The 26,845-nt window shown below is 41.7% G+C and overlaps 1 protein-coding gene and 2 non-coding genes across 3 annotated transcripts; 1 reads left to right on the top strand and 2 right to left on the bottom strand.

Annotated features, from left to right (window-relative positions):
* Positions 1–26,796, bottom strand: Bloc1s2 (biogenesis of lysosomal organelles complex 1 subunit 2). Its single transcript, XM_045159890.1, has 5 exons — positions 26,737–26,796; positions 26,355–26,471; positions 5,749–5,868; positions 4,428–4,532; positions 1–468 (listed from the first exon to the last, which is right to left on the bottom strand). The coding sequence occupies exons 1-5, from the start codon at positions 26,789–26,791 to the stop codon at positions 437–439; spliced, it is 429 nt and encodes a 142-aa protein (XP_045015825.1). The 5' UTR covers positions 26,792–26,796; the 3' UTR covers positions 1–436.
* LOC123458092 lies at positions 19,479–19,585 on the bottom strand. The gene has a single exon (XR_006635391.1). It is a non-coding gene; the product is annotated as a U6 spliceosomal RNA (small nuclear RNA).
* Positions 19,621–19,811, top strand: LOC123458015. Its single transcript, XR_006635350.1, has one exon. It is a non-coding gene; the product is annotated as a U2 spliceosomal RNA (small nuclear RNA).
* Positions 26,797–26,845: the final 49 nt, after the last annotated feature.

Here is a 26,845-nt window from a genome sequence, read left to right as displayed (position 1 = left end):
TTAAGTTTCAAAAAGCATATTTTGTTTTCCTTTTTTAATTTAGACTCTTGTTAATAATCATTAGCATCATTAATAGAAAACAACAAGCAAGCCATTTAAGAAAATAATGTAGTAATCAACACCTCCAGAAAACAGTTGCTTTCGTTTGATTCTACTGGCAAGCCTGGGTATACCCTGAACACTGAGTCTCAGTCATGAACGGATGATGAAGCCATTCAAGTAAAAGGTGGTTATAAGTGTGAGCTTCTTAGGGATACTGCCTCAAAGGAGGCTCAGGAGCAACCAGCCCTCCAGTTTATCCAGGATTCAGATGTCCCTGGGATGACTGGTATAGTTTCCTTTTGAGGACCTGTGTCAGCTCATCAGCCTCAGATTTCAATTGATATGAATTCCATATTTTTTTAAAAAAACTACTTTATCCATTGAAGTAGGTCTTTCATCGCTTCTCCAACTTCTTGTACTTGGCTTCTGTATGGGGGAGAAAGAAGTATTACATCTTTTAACACTGGCTCTCAAAAAAATATTTTTATAATATTTTATTTTTATTTATTTTGTTATTTTGTTTATTTATTTGACAGAGAGGGGGCAGAGAGGGAGAATGGACATGCCAGGACCTTCAGCCACTGCAAACGAACTCCAGATGCGTGCGCCCCCTCGTGCATCTGGCTAGCATGGGTCCTAGGGTATAGAACCTGGGTCCTGTGGCTTTGCAGCAAATGCCTCAACCACTAACCATCCCTTCAAAATTATTTTTAATTTCCATGCAAGTTCAAATGTAATTACAGTCTTAAAAAAAAAAATCTATCAGCTTCAATCTCATCATCTGCCCAAATACACAGAACACTGACTTACATGACTTGACATAAGGAGTCACATGTACACATCCAGAACTGAGAACTCAAAACAAGTTCACAAAGGTTCAATTTCACCCCTGTCAGTAGCACCTGCTTGAATTGCTCCAGTAGAATGAAGAAGATCTACCCAGAATCCATTCATCAGGAGCTTTACTAAGTTTTGGAAACTGCTCTTCCAGGAACTATCCCAGGTACATTCTGGAAGCAGACTACAACACTCAGGAAGTATAAACATATGAGGTGGTTTGAATAGAATAGATGGCCCCCACTATATTCAGTTGTTTATTTGTTTGTAGTTTGCATCTCCTGCCACCCAGCTGGAGGCATTGGGTGGCTCTTAAGGTGTGATGGTGGGTTTCAGATTTCAATCTAAAGATATGTGAAGTGTGCCTAGCTGGAGTTCCTAAAGTGTGCTGTAGCTTTTGACCTTTAGGCTTGTACTTCTTTCTCTCTGCTTGGTCCTGTGAAGGCAGGCCAGCTTCTTCTGCCATTTATGGAACTTCCCCTGGATCTGTAAGCTTCAATAAATATCCCTTCCTCCATAACTGTGCCTGGTCTGGAAGTTCATCTCAGCAAACCTGAAGCTGTCTGCTGCAATATGCTTCCCCTTTTATGCTCTTATTCTTGCATCTCACTCCAGGAAAGAAATTTGGATATTCAAAGGTCATTAAATAAGCCTCTTGCTCTAACAGATTTTTCCCCCCCGACAAGGGAAGGCCTCATCTAGCCCAGGCTGACCTGAAACTCAACCTCTCAAGTGCTAGGAGTGCTGGGATTAAAGATGTGTGCCACCACACTCAGCTAGACTTTTTTTTTTTTTTTAATTATTGGTTGACTTTTTATAAAAAGGTTGTACTCATATATTCCCTATCCTTTGGCCCATTCTAGTGAGGGTCCTTCTTGGTGGGGTTATTGGTATTCATCAGGGGGTCCAAAGGCCTCAGTCAGTCTAGGGTGGAGGAGATAGTGCCTCTAGCTAATCCCACCCACCCTGAGTGTCTTACAATCTTTCTGCCCCTTCTGAAGTATTTCCTGAGCCTTGGGGTGGGGGGGGCGGGCGTGTTAGACTTGATTTAGTGTTGAATTCTCTATAGCCTCTGGCTGTCTGCTTTGATGAGGTTTGAGTGTCTGGCACCATCTTCATGGAACTGGTTTACATGCTGGCAGTGAGAGCTGTAGTTGTGTCACTGCTTCCTCTGCAATTTGCAGGAAAATGGATGCATTTGGGAAAAAAACATACTAAAGCGAGCTCACATAGGCTCAGAAAGATAATTGCCACATGTTCTTGCTCATATGTGGTTCCTAACTTAAATCAGCTTCAGTTAATTATAAGCAGTAGTAATTGGCAAGAGTATTGACATGGAACTGAAATGAAGCTAGGAAAAAGAGGAAAGGAAGAGAAGACCATCGCCAAAGCATATATGGTTACCTGCCATAGCTAAAAGGTAAGCCCCTATTGCTGCAGAAACCACAGCCTGAGGTCACAGGACATTGAGAGACAATGTTGAAACTGAAATTACTATTATTTTTTTAAAGACAGCGTCTCATGAAACCCAGGCTGGCCCTGAACTCCTGATCTTTCTGCCTCCACCTCCAAAATGTTGTGATTACAGGTATGTGTGCCTTTTTTTTTTTCCTTCTTTAAAAACCTCAGAAGCATTTACTACAATGCTTTCTACATAGTGAGGTTCGTGGGACATTTATTAAGTGTAACTGCAAACAGTGGAACTGACTATTGATCACTACCCATGTCAAACAACTACAAACCAATATCTTGAAGTTGTTAATAAGTCTTAGTGATGAAAAGAAAACAATCTGTGTTACCCAGGATTAAAATAAATTCATATTGTATGCAAATGGTATATGCATGTGTGGGCACAGATGCACATACCCTAATGTGCACATATGAGGAGGTGAGAGGAAGATGTTAGGTATTCTCCTCTACCACTTTTCCTCTTCCTGAGTGCTGGGGTTATAAGAGTGCTGGAGATCAAACTCAGGTCCTCATGCTGGTGTAGCAAGTACTCTTACCCACTGAGCCATCTCCCAAGCCTCAGTTCACAGACAGAATAGCTAGAGCCAGTGAGAAAAACTAAAAGTACTAGTTTTCTTCTTAGAGGAAAAGCAACCCTTAAGAAAACACTTGATCAACTATACCATTTTTAAGACATGTATCTACATTATTCAAGATTATTTAGTATGCTGAGCCACAATTCAAAGCTTAGGCACTATAATCAAACAGACCTGATTTGGAATATGGCTTTTCCTTGAACTTTTATAGCCTTATATCCTTAAGCAATTTACTTAACCCCTAAAGCCACATTTTCCTTCCCCATAGAATGGGAATGAAAAGAAATCATGTGTTTACCTCACAGATTATTAGGGGAATAAATAATATAGTATGTAGCCAGGTGTGGTGACACACACCTTTAATCCCAGCACTTGGGAGGCAGAGGGAGGAGGATCTTTATGAATGTGAGGCCACCATGAGACTACATAGTGAATTCCAGGTCAAACTGGACTAGAGTGAAAGCCTACCTCAAAAAACAAAACAAAAACAACTATACATGCACATATATATGTACACAAGTAGCGTGTGTGAGAAATATTAAGAACTGAGGATATGACTGGGTTGGTAAAGTGCTTGCTGGGCAAGCATGAAGAACTGACATCAGGTCAGCAGCACCCACAGGAAAGCTGGGCATAGCAGTACATGCCTGTAATTCCAGCACTTGCAAGGTGAAGGCCTGAAGATCCCTGGGTTTTGCTGTCTAGCTAAATCAGTGATTCTGGGTTGGGTGAAAGATCCAGTCTCAGGCTGTAGAGATGGCTAAGCAGTTAAGGTGCTTGCCTGCAAAGCCTAAGGACCCAGGATCGATTCTCTAGGTCCCACATAAGCCAGATGCACAAGGTGGAGCATGGATCTGGAGTTCGTTTGCAGTGGCTAGAGGTCCTGGTGTTCCCATTCTCACTCTCCCTTTCTCTCTCTTGGTGTATCTAATAAAATAAATAAATAAATAAATAAATAAATCATAAAAAAAGAAGTTCCTGTCTTAAAAAATATGGTGGGCCAGGCATAGTGGTGCATGCCTTTAATCCCAGAACTTGGGAGGCAGAGGTAGGAGGATTGCCATGAGTGTGAGGCTAGCCTGACATTGCATAGTAAATTCCAGGTCAGCCTGAGCTAGAGCACAATCCTACCTTGAAGAACAAGCAAGCAAACAAAAAAAGTGGAAAGTGATTGAAGAGGATACCCAATGTCAACTACACATGCACGTACTCATGCACCTGCACACACATATGCACTCCCACACCAAGAATGTGCACACAGATGCACACCACATAGACACATGCCATAAAAGTGTTTGATAAATCACTGATTATAAGAAAACTACTGTAACTAAATAATATTTATTACTTGTTTGTTTTTTGATTTTTGAGACACTCTTACTATGTAGCCCAACTTACAGTCCACCTACCTCAACCTCCCAAATGCTGAGATTACAGATATGCCAACATCATGTCTGGCTAAGAGATGCTTCTTTAAATCAAAACAGAAATAAAAATGGTTACCCAGTTTTTTTGAATAAGCGTCCAACTTGTAGGCTGCCTGCTCCAGAGCTGCCACCTGCTCCTCAATGACATTGATCTGATCCAGATATGGCTGTAGTTCAGCATCTTTAGAAACAAACCACAAGTTTATATATCTTCAACAAGTGTAGAAAAAGAAAAGTAAAAAGCCAGTGTGTCTACCTCTGTACCTAAAACAGATCATGTGGGGTGACAGGACTCTCATCATTAGTGGAGCATATGCTCTGGAAGACAGTAGCTGGCTGTGGTGGTTTGATTCAGGTGTCCCCTATAAACTTAGGTGTTCTGAATGCTAACTCGCCAGCTGATGGAGATTTGGGAATTAATACCTCCTGCAGGCAGTGTATTGTTGGGGCAGGCTTATGGGTATTGTAGCCACTTTCCCCTTGCTAGTGTTTGCCATACTTTCCTGTTCCTGTTATCCATCTTATGTAGGCCAGGGGGTGATGGCCACCCTCTGCTCATACCATCGTTTTCCCTCCCATCATGGAGCTTCCTCCTCAAGCCTGCAAGCCAAAATAAACACCTTTTTAGTTGTTGTTTTTTTTCCCCACAAGTTGCTCTTGGTCGGGTGATTTCTACCAGCAATGTGAACCTGACTGCAACACTGACTAATCAGGTACAATTATGATAGAGCCAAAGCAAGTCCTGCTCATCTGCTACCTTTCCTTTAGTTTCTTATCCTTAAGCATTCTGCTACTGATTTAATTTTTTGGGGATGCTCATACCACAAAAGGAGGCCCTAGTGACAAGCAAACAAATAGAAATTGATGTAAAATATATCTGACTACTATAAATTAGCATTTTCTATTTGTAGATTTTTAAAAAGATTTCTGTTTACAGATTAGTCCTTTGTAAATTTCACTGACAAATCAATGTACTAGAATCTACTTTATCACCTCTCTTTCTAGGAATAAACTGACTAAAATCAAGATTTGGAGGCATAGAACAACTAACCATTGCACCAAAGCATGTTCTCTTCAGACTGTAAGAGGGTCACCTAGACTTTATAATACATGTTAGAAAATAAGCTCCCAAAAGACAGGGCTACTGTGGCGCACGCCTTTAATCCCAGCACTCGGGAGGCAGAGGTAGGAGGATCGCCATGAGTTCAAGGCCACCCTGAGACTACAGAGTTAATTCCAGGTCAGCCTGGACCAGAGTGAGACCCTACCTCGAAAAACCAAAAAAAAAAAAAAAAAAAAAAAAAAAGACAGGGCTACTGTCCTCCTTCCCCTTCTCAGCCCCAAGCAAAAAAGAACAGCACATACAAACATGTTTAGTGATCAAAACTATTACTTACATTTCTGGTTTAAGTCCTTTAAGTTTCTACTGATATTTATAGCAATATCTTTCATTTCAAGGTACTTCAAGCTGGTTAGCTTATTCATATTTTCCAGGAGCTTATAGTCTTCACTGGTGGCTTTAAAGTAAACAGAAAATGTGATGCCTTTAAGATTTGTCTGACATCACCTGGAACATACAATTTTATGCCAAGCAAAAGTTCAAGGGAGGCTCTAGGGTATGTTATGAGAGCAAGCCACTTCTGACCCTGATCCATGGCATTTATACTCAGCCTGTAAACTCAATGTAGAGACTCTGGGAAATCAGCACTAAGCTAAACAGATCCACAAGGTTTGTCATGGATATAAGAAAAATGTTAAACACATGTCTTTTTAAAAGAAAAGACATGTGAAATAGCCTCAGTACTTTTACAGCATTAAGAAACATAATTTGGAGGATTTCATCCAAATATACATGCTATTATCTAGAGATACAATAGCATTATTCACATACAATAAACAATTATTGATTAACATCTCATTTATCCCTGTGTATAACTCTATAACCCATTTTTTGCAGTGATTTCCCCCCCAAAGCATTTCTTTGCTTCCCATATTCTCATTTTTCTTCTCTATCTCCACTCAAAATAAATGGTCTTGACCCCAACTTTCCCCAAAGCAGTCCATTAACATTAACTTCTTCAACCTCTACTTGAATTCTAGACTTCTCTGTATTTTCCCAAGTATTCCTCTTCTTGTGCTTTCGATCTTAACCCTCCCACCCCACAGGCATCTAATCAGTCATCTCCTTCCACTTGCATTTCCAAAACCTCCACATGGCATCTTATCTCCATCAAGAAATATATCCCAGTTTCCTCATAGCCAAAAGCACATCCTGTCTTCTGCTACACCTACACCATTTACTCCATTAAGTAAAGGCATTTACTACTAAAGAATTTTATATGGTAGGTGACATCACTACTTTCTTTTCCTCACAGTCACATAAATCCTTACCAGCTCTAAGGTCATCAGTGCTCCCTAGCCACAAAATACATGACATTTTCTTAGCTTTTATTCTTAGAAGGCCTTAAAAACTATTTATTTGAGAAAGAGAAACAAAGAGAATATGATTGTACCAGGGCCTCCTGCCACTGCAAAAGAACTCCAAATGCATACACCTTTTTGTGCATCTGGCTTTATGTGGGTACTAAGGAATCAAACCTGAGCCATTAAGCTTTGTAAGCAAGCACCTTTTAACCACTGAGCAATCTCCCCAACACTTTGAATGAGAGTACTCCTAAGCTTTTTCATTATCTCCAATAATCTGAAATTCCCTCTCTTTGGGAATTCCTCATTTTCCTCGGTTTCTATGGTACTGGGGGACAGAGGTAGGGGGATGCCAGCCTGAGACTACACAGTGAATTCCAGATCAGCCTGGGCTACAGTGGGACCCTACCTCAAAAAACTAAAAAAGGAAAAGAACTGTTACAGTATGCCCACCAAACTGCCCTCTAAATACTTATGTTCTTGCCCATATGCTAATGTCACTCTCACTTGAGGTTAGAGAAACTTATGTTTCCAGGTGGCAATGACCACTAGAGAGACTCAAAAATCATCAAAGTGCTGAGAAGAGACAGTGGAATGTATATCACTAAATGAGACTTCTCTGTCACACCCTCTAAGGCTTAGGTACCATTGTGGAAGAGGAGTCAAGAAAAGCCAAAGGAAGGGACAGTGTGCTTTGCAATACAGTCTTCCAGACACAAAGTATTCATGCATGATTTCACTTGGCTGATGCTACCTACACAAGGCCTACATAACAGAAGGGGGGAAACAATGACATCAAAAAGAGACTACAGCTGAAACCACAGAGGAATTAGGGAGATAAGAGTGCTGCTTCCATGGTGAACCTGACAATCAACACCAGGGTGAAAAAGAAAAGACTCCGAGAATACTCAACACTTACCAAAGCAGAGATTCAGAGATGCAAAAATTTCTACATTATACTATAAGAAACATAACAAAAATCAAGACAACACAATCCCACCAAAAATTTTAACTCCATCAGAATCAGAAATGACCTCCACTGAAACTGCTTTAGATGAAATGCCCAAAAAAGACTAAAAAAAAAAAAGACTATGTTCAAAGAAAGCAAAGGAGAAAACAAACTCCTGAAGGAATCACAAGAAAACATAGGAAACTAATTTAATGAAACATGGAGGTCAATACAGAGATGAGTAAGGAAATGAAAATAATGAAAAACAGTACCAGTCAGAAATAATAGAAAAGAAAATCAGAGTTATGTTGGGCCTTGAAAGGCCCAGATGCGAGGCCTAGTGGAACTTCCTGAGCCTAGCTAAAGTTTGGCGACCTGTCTCTGGCCACCTATGACTCAGCAGGGTGCCAAAGTGCCTCTGGCCTGCTACTTCTGCAAAGGGAGTTAGAGTTCCCGTGCATGTGCGGCTAGAACGAATCATTTCAAAAGTTGCGATATGCTATTGGCCCTTACACCTCATCCTTTCCTGAGATCCCTGCCTTCATTCTCAATGCTATATAAACACCTGCCTGTTACAATAAAGTGAGATCCTGCTTTGACAAGACTCCCGGCTCTGTGTGTTTTTGGCCATGGACACTCAGCCACCTTCTCAACCCCTCGGAAGAAGCCAGCAGGCCTGGTTCTCCCCCACTGCTAACTGTCGGAAAAACCCAAAAGACTGGTGCCCTATGTGAGGCATTCCCATTGAGGAGGTCAATTGCCATGCGGGTGAGTGTACCCTTATTATTATGAGGCAGTCCTCTTATCTAATGTGCTGCCTTTTGCTTCTGTAACCTGCGTGCTTCAACATCTCTTCGTTCCCTTTCTCTTTCCCTTCACCTTCAGTTTGCTGGTAAGCCGCATGTGCAGCATCTGTATTTAAGAATGGGTCACCGTCCCTGGTGGACACACCATGCCAGCAGACCTGGAGGAAGACAGAGCAAACCTGCTGGGGAGACCTGCTCCCATCCGTACCATGTTTGGTATCATTGAACTGTCCCCTAAGGGCATTGACTGTCACGGATCTAAATCTGAACTTAATTTTGCAGCACGTTTAGCTATCTTTTGGGTCCTTTGTGTTTGTGTTGTACTCGTGTGTCTGTGTGTTGCTGTTACCCTAATTTTATGGATGCTCCTCTCCTGACTTTATAATATGGGGCAGTCTACCTCTAAATCCAATCCTGTCTTAGAATCTCTTAGGACACTCCTGAGTACAGGACTTGATTTGACTGATAATCAGGCTCAACAGACCTGGGATTGCCATCTTAAGTGGGCACCATGGCTGTCAAAAGGAAATCTCTTTGATTGGGACACTTGGGATAGGGTAGAGGCCCTTGTTTGTCAGGCACATGTGGAGAAGTGTCAGATAACCCCCTTAGGGGTCCTCCCTATGACCTCGGCCCTCAAGGGCTGCTTCCCTCCAAGACCAACCAAACAAAAACAACAGGCAGAGGTAAAAGGAAAAGATAGTAGTACACAGCCCAATCCAACTACTCCTCCTGTAGATGCAGCTTAAAAACCCCAGGAAAGGGTGGATCCTTATACCCCTCTCTCTCGATCCCTTTGGGAATGCTCCTTGCCCTTCCGGGGGACCTCCCCCACCTCCTCCACCGACTAATCCTTTCTGGACCCCCTTGGCTCCTCCTTCATATTTGACCGCCAAGCTGCCAGAAAATGAAACTACTTTCCTATTTCCTGTCAATCTAAACCCTGGGGGTAATCGCCCCACTGCTTGGTATCCATAGGAAGCTCAAGACCTTAAGAAGCTCAAAAAGGCAGTCTTGGAGGATGGACCCAACTCTTCTTGGGCTGAGACCCTGTTACAGGGACTTGCCCATCAACCTTGTACAACCCAAGACTGGCAAAATCTAGTTAAGGCCATCTTTTTGGGTCCCCTATACATTAAGTGGTGTGCTTTTTTTCAAGATGAGTACCGTATACAGGCAGAGCAAAACCAAAGTCAACAGCCCCCTGTGTCCATAACTTTTGGGATGCTCTCCGGCACTTCTGATCAGTATGCCATTGGCACTCAACAGGCAGCTATACCTGACCCGTATAGAGACCAAGTCAGGGCACTGGGTTTGGCAGCATGGAAAATGCTTGATAAGGGGCCTTCAGAACCCCCTATTATAGGTATCACCCAGAAGGCATCTGAGGACTTGGCTACATTTATAGATTGGGTGGAAAAAACCCTTCAGAGAAAGTTACCCCCAGGGGTGTTATGGGATCAGTTCACTAAGATGCTAGTGTGGGAAGGGATGTCAGCTTGTCATCACCTCACTTGTGCAGGCTTAAAGGACAACTCCATGAGTAGATGGGTTGTGGCTACCAAAGATGTTGGCACTGTCAGGCTAGAGCCATGGCTGCTGGCCTTCAAGAGAAAAGGCAGAGAGATTTGGCTACTATGATCTGTGCATTGCAGTTAAATCCTAAAAAACTAACATGTTTTGGGTGCGGGGGCAAGGGCCATTTTAAAAAAGAGTGCCCCAACAAGATGAAGCCTCTCCTGCCCTCTGGGGGAATGACCAACGCCCCTCAGGCCCGCTGCCCAAAATGCAAGAAGGGGTTTCATTGGGCCAAGGAGTGCCAGTCGAAGTTTGACATACAGGGAAAGCCTTTAAAATCCTCCTGGGGCTCCCTCAGCCCCATGAAATATGGGGAAAACACCAGGTCAGCCTGGGCTAGAGTGAGACCCTACCTCAAAAAACCAAAAAAGAAAAAAAGAAAAAGAAAAAGAAAAAGAAAAGAAAAGAAAAAATATGGGGAAAACAATTATCAGGGCCCATTAGACCGTCCCTCTGGTCCCCGGCCTTAGAGCCACAATTATTCTAAATATTGGCAATAAAAGATTCAAATTTCTCATCGACATTGAGCAGACTGCATGGTCCTGAAAAAGGAGAAAGTGCCCCTCTCCTGGCAGCATGTACCCGGCCCCCCTCTACTGGGAGTTGGGGGACAATCTACTTCCTGGGAGAATGCCACATGGCTTCCTTGGACTGATCCAGATGGGGGCAAGGGAGAGGTCCACCCCCTCGTGGTGACTGGGCTTACTGCTAACCTACTGGATGCTGAAGCTTTCATCACCACTGACAAGGCCTTCTATAATGATTTGTTAGATCAGGAAGAATATCAACAACTTGAAGAAGGGAGGGAATGTCATCCCAACCATACAGATGACCCTTATTTTGAACACCTCAGACAAAAATACTCCGCTGAGCACCCCCAATCCTAAAGGCCACTATTCAACCCCCCCCCCATTTAAAATTCAGTAGAAAACGGGGAATCCCATATGGGTAGAGCAGTGGCCTCTCCCTTCTTCTAAATGACACCAACTCCACATACTTATTGATCAACAGTTGGAGGTTGGACATATATCCATTCCTCCACTAGTCCCTGGTACTCTCCTGTCTTTGTCATAAAAAAAGCCTAATGGGTCCTGGAGATTTTTGCATGATTTAAGGAGGATCAATGAAAGCATGATCCCCTTCAGAACTCCCCAGCGGGGACTTCCATGGATCCCAGCTATTCCCAATATATACCATCTTACTATCATTAACATTAAAGATTGCTCCTTCTCTAACCCCTTCCATCCGGAGGACATGGAGAAATTTGCTTTCTCTGTACCCACTGTTAATTTTTGTGGCCCAGATAGGAGATTTGAGTGGACCGTCTTACCTCAAGGCATGGCTAATAGCCCATCCATTTGTCAATATTACCTGTCATCTATTTTCTCTTCTCTTATCAATCTCCCCAATACTGTTTTATATTTACATGGATAAGATTATTCTTGGGTGCATAGATTCCTTCACACTCTAGGACCTTACCCACCAATGTCTAACTATCCTTCATACTCACAACTTTAAAGTAGCTCCTGAGAAAGTTCAAAATGTGACCCCTTTAAGATCTTGGTCTCGATCCTTACCCTAGATACTGTTTTACCTATTAAGCCACAACTCTACATTCAGGATTCTTACACCTTGTCCCAGCTCCACAGACTTTTGGGTAAAATTAACTGGATGAGACCCAGGATGCCCATAACCACTGAGGAGTTATCCCTCTTGTTTGACCTCCTGAGGGGACTTCACCTCTCCTCTCAAGTGGTCCTAACGCCTGAGCAGTGCCAGATCCTCTTTAAGGTCCAGAGAGCCATTGATAGCTCCTGTCTTAAATGATTTGATCCTGATATCTATCTATCTATCTCCCCCTCCCTCCCTCCCTCCCTCCCTCTCTCTCTCTCTCTCTCTCTCTCTCTACCTTTTCCCTAGGTAGACCCTGACAACTGCCCTGCTGGTTCAAAAGGGTGAACTTGTTCAATGGATTCATCCTTCAATCGGTGGAGCCCCTAGGGTCTATTCATAAACAACCAGGTAGCTGATTGCACCATCAAAGGCAGAGAAACCTCTATTTGACTCTTTGGTACTGAACCCCAATCCATTATTACTTCTTATAAGACAACAGATTTTATTAGGTTCCAAAGAAATAATATAAGAGTTGCTATGGCACTTGAGGGGTTCCTGGGCACCATAGACTAGCATTATGGTCCTCATAAGTGGATGAGCTCCTTCTCTAGGTTGGAGTGGAGGCCCCTCAGGCTTTCCCTACCTCAACCTAACCCTGACTTCCTCATTGCCTTTACAGGTGGGTGATGCTTGGGGGCTTCAAATTGGGGGTCAAACCTGAGCCCATCAAGTTTATCTCTCAAGAAATAAAGGGATCAGAAAAAAAAGAAAAAAAAATGTCCGGACTTCTGGTTAAGATGGCAGCTTAGGTACAACAGATTCCAGAGAAATTCAAAAAATCATAGGGACATACTATAAGAACATATACTCCACAAAGTATGAAAATCTGAAAGAAATGGATGCTTTCCTTGATTTATATGATTTACCTAAATTAAATCAAAACGAGATTAATCACTTAAATAGACCTATAACAAACATGGAGATCCAAACAGTTATCAATAATCTCCCAACTAAAAACAAAGCCCGGGCCCAGATGGATTCACTGCTGAATTTTACCAGACCTTTAAGGAAGAGCTAACACCATTGCTTCTTAAGCTTTTCCAGGAAATAGAAAAAGAAGGAATTCTACCAAACTCTTTCTATGAGGCCAGCATCACCCTGATACCCAAACCAGGCAAAGATAGAACAAAAAAAAGAAAATTACAGACCAATCTCCCTCATGAATATAGATGCAAAATTCCTCAACAAAATATTGGCAAACAGAATACAAGAATATATCAAAAAAATCATTCACCCTGACCAAGTAGGCTTTATCCCAGAGATGCAAGGATGGTTCAATATATGCAAATCTATAAATGTAATACATTATATAAATGGGATGAAGGACAAAAATCACATGATCATCTCATTAGACTCAGAGAAATCATTTGACAAAATCCAACATCCCTTCATGATAAAGGTCCTACAGAGACTGGGAATAGAAGGAACATATCTCAATATAATAAAAGCTATTTATGACAAGCCTACAGCCAACATATTACTAAATGGGGAAAAACTGGAAGCTTTTCCCCTAAAGTCGAACAAGACAAAGGTGTCCACTGTCCCCACTTTTATTTAACATAGTGTTGGAAGTCTTAGCCATAGCAATAAGGCAAGAGACACACATAAAAGGCATACAAATAGGAAAGGAAGAGATCAAGTTATCATTATTTGCACATGACATGATTCTATACATAAAAGACCCTAAAGACTCTACCAGCAAACTATTAGGGCTGATAAACACCTATAGCCGTGTAGCAGGATACAAAATAAATACACAGAAATCAGTAGCCTTCATATATGCTAACAATAAACACACAGAGAATGAAATGAGAGAATCGCTCCCATTCACAACTTTCATCAAAAAAGAAAGAAAGAAAGAAAGAAAGAAAGAAAGAAAGAAAGAAAGCAAGCAAGCAAGCAAGAAAGAAAGAACGAACGAACCTTGAAATAAACCTAACCAAGGAAGTCAAGAATCTCTACAATGAGAACTCTAAAACACTCAAGCGAGAAATTGCAGAAGACACTAGAAAGTGGAGAAACTTCCCTTGTTCCTGGATTGGAAGAATCAATATTGTGAAAATGGCAATCTTACCTAAAGCAATCTACACATTTAATGTAATCCCTACCAAAATTCCAAAAGCATTCTTCATGGAAATAGAAAAAAAATCCGAAAATTCATTTGGAATCAAAAAAACCTCAAATATCTAAAATAATACTGAGCGACAAAAATAAGATGGGAGGTATCACCACACCTGATTTTAACCTATACTACAGAGCCATAGTAACAAAAACAGCATGGTACTGGCATAAAAACAGACATGTAGATCAGTGGAACAGAATAGAGGACCCAGATGTAAGTCCAGGTAGCTATAGCCACCTGATATTCGATAAAAGTGCCAAAAATACTCATTGGAGAAAAGACAGCCTCTTCAGCAAATGGTGTTGGGAAAACTGGATATATATCTGCAGAAGGATGAAAATAGATTTCTTCTCTCTCACCATGCACAGGCATTAAGTCCAAATGGATTAAAGACCATAATATCAGACCTGAAACTCTGAAACTGCTACAGGAAAAAGTAGGGGAAACCCTTCAACATATTGGTCTTGGCAAAGACTTTCTGAATACAACCCCAATTGCTCAGGCAACTGGGATCTCATGAAATTACAAAGATTTTGCATTGCAAAGGACACAGTGAAAAAAGCAAAGAGGCAACCTACAGAATGGAAAAAAAATCTTTGCCAGCTATATATCTGATAGAGGATTAATATCTAGGATATACAAAGAAGTCAAAAAGTTAAATAATAAGGAATCAAACAAGCCAATCAAAAAATGGGCTATGGAGCTAAACAGAGCATTCCCAAAGGAAGAAATACAAATGGCATATAAGCATCTAAAAAACTGTTCTACGTCTCTAGTCATCAGGGAAATGCAGATTAAAACTACATAGAGATTCCATCTCCCTGCTGTCAGATTGGCCACCATCATGAAAACAAATGATCATAAATGTTGGTGGGGATGTGGAAAAAGAGGAACCCTTCTACACTGCTGGTGGGAATGCAATCTGGTCCAGCCATTGTGGAAATCAGTGTGGAGGTTCCTAAAACAGCTAAAGATTGATCTACCATATGACCCAGCTATAGCACTCCTAGGCATATATCCGAAGAAATCCTCTCATTTCCTTAGAAGTACGTGTTCAACCATGTTTATTGCTGCTCAATTTATAATAGCTGGGAAATGGAACCAGCCTAGATGTCCCTCAACTGATGAGTGGATAATGAAGATGTGGCACATTTATACAATGGCGTTCTACTCAGCAGTAAAGAAAAATGAAGTTACGAAATTTGCAGAAAAATGGATGGATCTGGAAAGGATTATACTAAGTGAGGTAACCCAGGCCCAGAAAGCCAAGTGCCACATGTTCTCCCTCATATGTGGATCCTAGCTACAGATGGTTGGGCTTCTGCGTGAGAAGGAAAATACTTAGTAGCAGAGGCCAGTAAGTTTAAAAGGAGATATAAAGAGAAGAGAAACAAAGGGAGGAGGGTACTTAATAGGTTGTTATTGTATATATGTAAGTACAATGATTGAGATATCTGATGACAATGGCATTAAACTACAAACCAACAGCAAGAAAGCTATAGAACATAAACAAAAATCATGGAAACTAAACAATGCACTACTAAATGACAAATTGGTTAATGAAAAAATCAAGAAGGAAATTAAAAAATTCATAGGATCAAATGATAATGAGAATACAACATACCAAAACCTTTGGGACATAATGAAGGCAGTTCTATGGGAGAGAGAGAAATTAACAGTGGAGATAAACAACAGTGGACACTGCAAGCCTTAAATTTGATCAGCCAGGCCAAATGAGCCAACGGGTGCAATAGTGGCATGTCCGTTATAGGGGAAACCAACTGCTCTTTAAGTGGACTGGAGGCCTGCTCCATGGGAGGGAATACATGCCTGATACTGAAAACCTATGACAGAGGAAGTCATGAGTCCTAGGGATGTAACATCTGCTGGTGTCTCGTTAAATGTATATATTATGCTTACTAAAATGTTCAGTAATCACTTATTTTCATGTTTATACCCATATGTTAATGCTATTCTCATTTCTGGTTACAGAAAAGCTTCTCTTTTCAGATGGAGGGAATCTTGCAATGACTCAGAGGCACCACAGTGCTGAGAAGTGACAGAGGAGTGCTTAGTACTGAAATATCTCTATCATACCTTGCAGGGCTCAGGGTCTATTGTGTAAGAGGTGGCAGAAAGAATGTAAGAGCCAAACGAAGGGTAGGACTCCTTACAATGTGCTTCTTGAGACACAAAATGACCTGGATATCCATGATTTGCAGTGCCTGGCACTACTTGCACAAGACCATCATAATAGGATGAAAACATGATGACATCAAAATAAAAGAGAGACTGATTGAGAGAGGGAAGGTGTATGATAGACAGTGGAGTTGCAAAGGGAAAAGTGTGTGTGGGGGGGATTATCATGGTTTATTAGCTATAATAATAGAAGTTGTCAATTAAAAAAGTTAAAATAAATGAATAAATATTTCACAAATTAAAAAAAAAAGAAGGATCCTAGAGTTTTTTAACCTTTTCGACTCAGGACTCCCTTTTGGTTGAGAAATATTTATGTGGTCCTGGGTAGACAGGAATATAAAATATCTATGCAAATCAAATACTAATAACAACTCATCAGGAAATTTATCTTGAAACAATTATTTGGAGTACATATGATTTTATGATTATCATACATGAAATAAAATAAACATGCTAATGAAAAAAAAGAGACTACTTGGAAAGAAGGGATTCAGTGGCAGGGGGATAGAGGATGGGGAAGAGATTATGATAATAGTATATTGTCTCTATATGAAAAGGATGTCAATACAAAAATTTAAGAAAAAAGAAACCATGGTTTGATTCAAGTGTCCCCTATAAACTTAGGTGTTCTGAATGCTAGATTCCCAGCTGATGGAGATTTGGGAATTGATACCTCCTGGAGGAAGTGTATTGTTGGGGGTAGGCTTATGGGTATTATAAACAGTGTCCCCATGCCAGTGTTTGGCACACTCTCCTGTTGCTATGGTCCATCTTATGTTGGCCAGGGGGTGATGTCCACCCTCTGCTCATGCCATCTTTGTCCTGTGCCATCGTGGAGCTTACTCTCAAGCCTGCAAGCCAAAATAAACATCTTTTCCCCACAAGGTGCTCTTGATCGGGTGATTTCTACCAGCTATGGGAACCTGACTGCAACAGTAAAGTGGTACCAAGGAGTGGGACTGCTGCTAGACACCTAACTATGTGGCGGCTTTGACCTTTTAGAGCTAATTTTCAAGAGGAATGTGGAAAGATTTGAAACCTTGGCCTAAGAAATGCCTTGTAGTGCTATAAGTACAGCTTGATGGACTATTCTGGTCAGAGTTGAAAGACCTCAATGCAGTAAGAACTATGGACTGTAAACTTTGGCTTATGAGGGTGAGAAATTGCTTTGTTTGGACTGGGCTAGCAGTCTGTGTGAGAAGCTTGTTATGCCTGTTTCCTGAGAAGTTGTACAGGACTGCTTTGCGTAGAAATGAACTGGTGTGAGCAGGATATGGCACGGGGGAAAAATGTTTGGGTGAACTGCTGCCCATTCAGTAGCAAATGAGAGATTACAACCTTTGAGATTGGGCAAGCTGACCTGTACTGGGGTAACAAGAAGAATGTGGAATCTTTTGAAGGGGCCTAAGTGTTCAAGGAACGTCCTGTTCTTCAAAGTCTGCTTAATCCCACCTGGATTAACAAACTGGTACCCTACCTGGCATTGTGGAGTATAAGAAATGCAGGAAAGAGAAGGTCATTGAGTTTGCAACATGGTCTTGTGTTGTCTGGAGCCACAGAGCAAAAGCCTCTCCATTTTGCCTGGGCCTGTTCATAAACTGACTCATTACTCAGAAAGCTGGTCCATCCAGCTTTCTGTGAGGTACTTCTGGAACGTCGGTCAGCAGACCGCTTACAGAATCTTTTCTTTTACAAAAGGCCAGTTTATGGTTAGTATGTGAAGCCTGGTGCAGTCAGGATGTTAAGCCATTGAGGCAAGATTAGATGAACACCTAATGACATCCCCTCTAGGTTTCCTGACAATTCCAAAGCCCTAAATCACATCAGCCAGCTTATTCCCCACCCCCTTTTTCTTCCCCTATATAACCACTGTGTAAAAAAATGAAGCCTCTGAGGCCTTGACAAACATCTAGCATGGTCTCCTTCTTGTGTCTGTTTGCCTTTTCTCATTCAGGTTAATTTCCCCTTGGGTCCTTGTTCAACTCCCCACTAGCCGGGACAAGTGGTGCAGGAACGTAACGCTTGGGGTACGAAGAAAAATCTGAACGTCACCCAAGTGGACGGCCGTCCCAGCCATTGGATCGCCACCCCACCAGGGTGAGTGAAGATCTGCATAGAAAGTCACCGCAGGCAGTCTGCACCTGTGTTAAGAGACTTGCACCATGATTGATGCAGAAAACCCTCCTGTGATACTGATCTTTTAAGGTAAGTGATGAATTTTAGGCAAACTGTTTAAGTGAAGACTATTTAGTAAGATTTGCAAAACAGAAGAACTGCGGGATTTCTTTTTGCACTTCTTTTCCTCCTTTTAGTTTCAGTTGGCACCATCGCGTGGAATTGCAACATAGCAACAGGGCAACTGAAGCCTCTTGGCCAGGGCTACCATGCTCTGGCATTGGCTGAAGGACCCCAGCTCCCTGTACGAATCCCAACATCCCGTTCAGGCGTTGGCAAAGACCTCCTATCTAGCCTCTCTTCCTACCAACGAACCTGGTTACACAAACAGCCACTAAATGTCCTTAGGACGGCTGCCAGTTCTTAAACTTACGGACAGGCTTACATCAAGTCCATCAGGGAATCCCCCGTGCAGGTTCTCCGACTGGGAATGTTGCCCTCTGGTCTTGCTGTTTCTCCTCTTTCCTTTTCTATCATGGGACAGACCCTAAGTAAGCATAAATTGTTGAAGGGCTTAAAACTTCTCTCAAGACACAAGGAACATGGGTTAAGAAAAAAAAAAAGATTTAGCAAAGAGTAAAAAGGAGCTAACTGCCATAGTAAAAGATATTTTAAAAGCACAAGGAATTGAGATTGCTTCAAGTTCTTTAAGCAAATTTTTTTATTTTATCAAGAGGATTTGTTCTTTTTATGTGTGTGTATATGTGTTTATCTGTGCTCATTGTGCTTGCTTGTCGTGTCGTGTTTATGACTGTGACTAAAGAGATGAGACGGATGCAGGTGACACCCCTTTTTCTTCTAGCGAATGATTTCAAGGAAATCAAAGACCTAAGCATAGAAATTAAAAAGGGAAAGTTAAATGTCTTTTACAGGAGTGAATTTGCCAGATATTTGTTCTATGTAAAGTTCACCTTACATGGAGGATTACTAAAAACAACAAAACTTCCTCTAAAGAGGTAACTTATAATTTATCAGATATTTTAAAAAAAAAAGTGAGAGATTGTAATGTCCTGTTACTTAAAAGGAGGAGGCAACTGATCTGACTTTTAAGCCAGCCTGCCTCAAGATAACAACACAATTTGCCTTAGTTACTTCTAATAAAATCATTTCCAAGTGTGTTATTGGTATTAATGACATAAAATTGTATTAAGACTACTTTCTTGTAATAGGACTAATCAATCGGTGTAATTTTTTTTTTTAAAAAATATGGAACCCTTCACGAATTTGCGTGTCATCCTTGCGCAGGGGCCATGCTAATCTTCTCTGTATCGTTCCAATTTTAGTATATGTGCTGCCAAAGCGAGCACTGGTGTAATTTTTTAATAGCCTTATACGAAAGATAATCGTTTCTCGGCCTTTTGGCTAAGATCAAGTGTAGTATCTGTTCTTATCAGTTTAATATATGATACATCCTCTATCTGAGGACAATATATTAAATGGATTTTTGGAGCTCAGAGTTAGAATAGGAGGTTACTCTGTCCACTCCACACACCGACCTGGTATTGCAGTACCTCTAGGAATGGTGCACACCCTTGGGGAAATAAAAGAAAGATAATTAATAATGGGGTGAGATGAATTGATTGAAGGAACTGGGAAGGAATTTTTCAATGATTACTTGTTAAAAATGCCTTTTGAGTGGTACTTAGATCAGAATGTTAAAGAATATATATAAAGGTGTGCGGATGTAAAAATAAAGAAATTTTCACACTAAACCTAATCACCATGCCTAAAGTTAAAGGTTTTAAAACTATTTACAAACTTTAAGAAACAAAAAAGAAAAACTAATTTTCAGGTGAAAATATGTTGGAATAGCGTGCTTAAGTTTTATCAAATTTAAGTTATGGGTAAAACATAAAATTGTTTTATGTTCATAAAAATTTCTGTGGTACATAAAATCAATAACTATCAAGTTTAAGCCAAAATCATTGGTTGTCAAATAATGTTTTTCCTCTCAAAAAAAAATTTTTTTAATCAAGGGTTATATTAATATTTAGTTAACTATTTTGGCTCAGAAAAGACCAGATTCTACTCTATTGTATATAAAGTAACTGTCTCAATTTTTGCATCTTAAGTCCAGTGCTTATAACAAAATTAACTCTTAAGACATATTCCCTACTTTAGGGTACAGCCTCATGCTCAAACAATGGTCCTCATCTAAAAAAAAAAAAAACAAATACACACACACACATATACATATTCATATATATATATATATATATATAAAAACTCAAGCTCCATGGTTCTGTTTCCAATGTTTTCTGGGTAATTTGTACCCACACGTATCTGAACTAATCAAAGATGTTTTCACGCAGGTGCTAAGACCTTATACTGTCTTACTTGTCCTTTTCTGATAATTTCTGGGTTAAATTAGTTAAGTTTATAAATCAATTGGTACTGTTTTCAAGACTGGTAACAGGTTCTGCCTATATTTATAAATGTTAGATATTTAAAATGTGAGATGTGCCTACTTCCTATGCCTCAGATATACAGCTTATGCTGCCACGGTACAACAAATATTTTAAAGATAGGACAAAATGATTTTAGAAACCCTTGTGTCATTCTTTAACTAAATCTATTTCAGTAATCAAATGTGCTCTATATGTACATGCATCCAGGCTAGTGTAACTTCCTTTCTGAGTGTGTTAATCACCTATGTAAAAGCCAAAGCCAATTGGAGTAAAAAGTGTCAATATTTTGCCCTGTGCTCCCATGTCATGAGGCCACTGGAGATGATGGGACACTTCTATACTGGCCCCCTGGTAAGTCACCTGTCTTCCTGAGCAGGGAGGATATAGAGACCCAAACAAAATTGGTGTACAGTCTAAAACAGGAGAGTCACCATTGAGGAACAATAAGCCCTCCTGACTTCCCAAAGAAGGGAAAATTACTTGGCCAGCATGGCCCTGACTCATCCTAACAGACAAGACACCAGTAAACTACGGGGCTACTCCTGTGTCCTTAAAGTCTCTTTGGAGAGCCATTAATGACCTCTAAAATTAATCTTTAATTAACTTTTGGCTATCTGCATGGTCTTAAACACTCAGAGAGAAATGTGTAACCAAAGATTAAAAAAACACCTTAAATGTATAAATGGCCCTTAACTTCTGAAATTAGCTACAGCCATGATGTTAGTGCAGGAACAACTTGCTGCAGGCCATATTGAACCTACCACTTCTCCTTGGAATACTGCTATCTTTGTTACAAAGGAAAGGTCTGGAAAATGGAGATTGCTCCAGGACCTTAGAGAAATTAATAAGGCCCTACAACCAGGCCTCCCCACTCCAGTATCAATTCCTGCAGGATACTGTAAAATCATTATTGACCTAAAGGATTGCTTTATTACAATTCCCTTACACCCTGAGGATCATCAGCATTTTGCATTTAGTTTACAAGTGGTAAATTTTAGAGGTCCTGAAGATAGTGGAGGCTGCAATTCTGAGCCAAAGGGTCACTTTTATCTCTTATAAAAAGCCTCTTCTCCTGGTCATTTGTGCCACTGACTTTACACCCACCAGGGTGTTCTGGCAGGAGGGGCCCCTCTTCTGGGTCCATTTACCCTCCAAAAGTTAAAAACGGGAAATTTATATCCCATAAAAGGCTCCCCAAAAAACAGTCTCCATTATGCCTTGTTTGTCCTAAACTTTTTAACCCTTGATACTCAGGGAAATTCAGCTGCTGATCGTTTTTGGCACCCAAATCCAAAAAATACCTTTGACAAAGCCATGTGGAAAGATCCTTTAACCTTAAAATGGAATGGCCCAAACCCAGTACTCATTTGGGGCTGAGGATTAGTATGCTTGTTTGACACCAAAGAAAATGCTGTGAGATGGCTGCCAGAGAGACTTGTAAAACAGGCTGATGATCCTCCAATGACATCTCACATATCCAGGGAAGAAACACTTCCCTGAGAAAATCTCCCTTTTTTCTTAACAGGACAAAGCTGGAAGGACCTCTACTTATCTTAATCCTCTTACTCACAATCGGACCCATTATTATAAATAAAATCATGTCTTTGGTATATCAACAGATTGAAGCCATTAAGATACAGCCTTTACAGGTCCATTATCACAGACTGGAGCTGGCAGATCAAGGTTTTGCCACTGAAGATCTACCACCTGCAGCTGTCACTCTCCCTTGATCTTATATTCTGTACTCATTTATTATACCACTGTTCTCTACACTTCTGCTATCGCTGTGGTCTAGCTGTCATGGCCAAATAGCTACCCCTCCTACGGGAGCTACATTAGGATCCTGACCTATGCATGTCGGCTCACAATGAAGTGAGTGCAATATGGGCACTAATGTGGGTGCGAGGCAAAGCACAGTAGGGTAAGGTCCTTATCTGACCGCTTCTGGATTCCCTGAGAGGTATACCTCGCTTGCATAAAGGTTGGTACCATAACCGTTATCACTAAGGCCGTGCCTCACTCTCCGGCCACATAGGCCCTGCCTCCCCTCCCCAAAAGGTACCAAGGGACAAAGATTGTGGGAAAAAGACATCCCAAGGGAGCTGTTCGGTCCCTACTCCTCTGGTTGGTTAATGCCCACCGCTGCAAAGCGGGCCTCCCCCTCTTTTGTATAAAAGAAGGGAGGAGATGTCAGGAGCCATAGAACAAAAGCCTCTCCATTTTGCCTGGGCCTGCTCATAAGCTGACTCATTACTCAGAAAGCTGGTCCATCCAGCTTTCTGTGAGGTACTTCTGGAACGTCGGTTAGCAGACTGCTTACAGAATCTTATCTTTTGCAAAAGGCCGGTTTATGGTTAGGATGTGAAGCCTGGTGCAGTCAGGATGTTAAGCCATTGAGGCAAGATTAGATGAACACCTAATGACATCCCCTCTAGGTTTCCTGACAATTCCAAAGCCCTAAATTACATCAGCCAGCTTATTCCCCCCCCCCTTTTTCTTCCCCTATATAACCACTGTGTAAAAAATGAAGCCTCTGAGGCCTTGACAAACATCTAGCATGGTCTCCTTCTTGTGTCTGTTTGCCTTTTCTCATTCAGGTTAATTTCCCCTTGGGTCCTTGTTCAACTCCCTGCTGGCCGGGACACTGTGTTTTGGAAATGGCCATGGGCAATGTGAAGCAGGTTTGCTGGATACCTGCAAGGAGATCCAATGGGGCCATGAGGATGATTGCAGTGGAGACCCAGTGGAGATTCTGGGACCATGAGATGGCTGCTAAGGAAAGTTGCTGGCCCCATGAAGTTGTTCAGGACCGTAAGTAGTTTAGCTGGAGGGGCAGAATTGGAATGCCAAAGACTTATTAGAATTATTGGACTTGGAGATTTGTCACTAACTACAAGTTAGTGTCACTAACTTGAAGCTAGAGTTTGATGTTTTCCATGGTTGTTTTTAAATCTTGTATTGGTTGAATATTTCTTTGCTATGCCCAATGCCAACTTTTACAATGTGAATGTTTATTCTGTGCCATTATAGTTTTGGGGGGGATTTTTTGGTATTATGGCTCCGTTAAGAGACCCTGGATTATGGTGATGTGTGAACATCATTGGAATTGGTAAAAGCTATAGGGACTTTTAAAGTCAGACTGAATGCATTGTATTTTACATCATGTATGATATCAGTTTATGGGGGCCAGGGGCAGAATGTAGTGGTTTGATTCAGATGTCTTCCATAAACTTAGGTGTTCTGAATGCTAGGTTCCCAGGTGATGGAGATTTGATAGAGAATTAACAACTGGTGGAGGGAGTGTATTATTGGGGGCAGGCTTATGGGTGTTACAGCCAGTGTTCGGCCCACTCTCCTGTTGCTATGGTCCACCTTATATTGGCCAGGGCGTGATGTCCACCCTCTGCTCATGCCATCATTTTCCCCTTCCCTCATGGAGCTTCTCCTTGAGTCTATAAGCCAAAATAAACCTCTTTTTCCCACAAGCTGCTCTTGACTGGGTGATTTCTACCAGCAATGTGAACCTCACTGCAACAGAAATGTAGTACTTTAAGTAGTTATTTAAAACAAACATTTGGGGGCTAGAAATGTAGCACAGCAGAAAAAGCACTTGCTTAGTATGTGCAAGGACCTGTGTACAATGCCCAGCACCATATTAATTGCTCCATAAAGTCATTCCGTGAGATTTTAGTTTAGGCCTTTACTACCTCTATATGTTCTTTAGCAATCATATCATGTACAGCCTCCACACTGCTGTGCACATACCTTGCCAATCTGTTTCTCCAGCTCTGATTAGTTTCTGCTCTAGACTTTCATGTGCAAGTAACCTGAATATCTTGAGGAAATTTGCCAGAGTATCTGAGTAATATCTACAAACAGCCAAGCCAATATTAAAACCATTTCACACTATATGGTTCCTCTTTTTAGCTTCCTTATTTTGGTTGATACTACTACCTACACTTAAAACCTCAGAAATATCTTATGCTGCTCAATACTCACTTCAACAAATCCTATAATATCTACTTCTGCAATGTACTTATGCCCACACTCCTTTCCATTTCTTTTACCATCTTCATTTTGCCTCAGACCATAACTACTTCTCATTCTGAACAATTGTTCATGTGTCTCTCGTCTCACTCCTCCATATCTGTATCCTCACTACTGTCAAACTATAGCATCTCTAAAACAAAGAGTCACACACTTAAATACCTGGAAGTCAGCAAGATAATGTAAATGGGTGAAACAAGTCAAGTGTTTGCATATTAAACACAGAAGGAAGTCATTCACATCCACAAAGAAATAAGCATCCTACTATTTTTTTTTGGGGGGGGGACATGTTCATCTTAGTCTAGAACTTACTTTACCAATTTTGATGGAGACACTGGTAAAAAACAATCTGCAGTACAACTAATAAAAACAACAGAAAGAGAACAGTGCTAAATTGCAGCAGACACCAAGTGTTACTAAAGGAGAAAACAGAGTAAGAGTAGTAAGTGAGGTCAAACTGAGTATTATTAGTCCTTTTATAAGACAGCTGCACAACTCTATTCAAGTACAGCCTTCCAAAAATAGCATATTATGAGTGCCAAATCTTTGGAAGTTTTGGAAAGAACTTGCAAATATAGACTTTGTTATTGGGTAGATTTTGTTATTAGTTTCTCTTGCTTAAAAATAAATAATCAATATGATAAATTAGTGACTCTCAACCCTTCATCTGCAACAAGCCTTTCCTCATATATTAGAGTTCACAAATTGAGCTCACAGAAATTTTCTGGGGAAGCAAAACACTGTAACAAATGTTTATGAGAGGCCACACTAGACCAGATGTCACTTTCTTAATATACTTTCAATTTTAAATTTTATTTTTAATTTGAAACAGAGGGAGGGTTGGGGAGAGAATGGGTTCACCAGGGCCTCTAGCCACTGTAAAGGAACTCCAGACACATGCACCACCTTGTGCATCTAGCTTACGTGGGACCTCAATTGAACCTGGGTCCTTAGGCTTCGCAGGCAAGTGCCTTAACCGCAAAGCCATCTCTCCAGCCCTCAGATGTCACTTGCTTATCCTCTTCCACACAAATTACATGTGTCCACCTGGAAAAGCACACTGAACCAAAAACCTCACCATGTCCCAAAGGGTGGATCACCATATCTTCAGATCCTACTAAGTTCCTAAATCTGCAAGTCACTTCCCATTCTCTATTTTTTTTTTTTGTCTTTACCCTTCTAAACAAATCTCCTGCTTGAGTCCAGACTACTTGCTTATTCTACCTCATTTACTAATAGTATCAACTTCCTCCTTTCCATCATTCATTCTTTCCACAATTCTGCTCAAAATACACATGCTTTTAATCCCAGCACTGAGGGGAGGAAGAGGTAGGAATTGTGAGTTCAAGACCACTCTGAGACTATAGCAAATTCTAGGTCAGCCTGGGCTAGAAAGACCCTACCTCAAAAACGTGTGTGTGTGTTTCTTATGTCTCTGACAGTGGTTCATGAGCTGCTCTAGGGAGAGGGGCTCTTTTCATTGCCGACCTCTCCAGACAGGACCTGTGGAGCCTGATGCGATGCTGCTAAAGCACCTCCCAGGTTTGTGCAGAGCCAAGCCCAGCTCCAGCGAATGCCGCACTAACTGGATCGAGCCGGACCACACCTCACCCCACCTCACCTGTCAGTTCCCCAGTCAGGTACGTGGCCATTTTGGAGAACATGTCCCGACAGAGCTCATTGATGTCCGCCTCGGCGGGCTCCTTGGCTTCCTCAGCCGTCTCCACAGCGGCATCCTCTGGGCAAGAGGGGGTGCGTGAGCGCCCCGCCCGGCCCGCACCCAGGCCTCGTCCCGCGTCCTCCCCGCCGGTCCTCAGGCGAGCAGACCGCCTCCACCCGGCCCCCGCCAGCCCTCGCTCCGCCCGGGCCCACCTCGGTCTCCCGGACAGACACACCCCTCCGACCCACAGGACCTCCACACACACTCGGCCCTGCCATTCGGGATCCGTGCGCTGAGCCCCAGGCCCGCCACCAGCCGCTGCCACGCCACCCACAGCGGATACCTCGAGCCGGCTCCTCGCGCGGCGCCGCCGGGACGCCCTCCGCAGCCGCCGCCATGCTCGCGCGGCGCCGCGTCCGGCTCTGGCGGTCTGCGCGTGCGCGCCGGGATTG

Source organism: Jaculus jaculus, chromosome 1 (assembly GCF_020740685.1).
Source record: "Jaculus jaculus isolate mJacJac1 chromosome 1, mJacJac1.mat.Y.cur, whole genome shotgun sequence".
Classification (NCBI taxonomy): domain Eukaryota; kingdom Metazoa; phylum Chordata; class Mammalia; order Rodentia; family Dipodidae; genus Jaculus; species Jaculus jaculus.
This window is presented reverse-complemented; position numbering and strand designations above follow the sequence as displayed.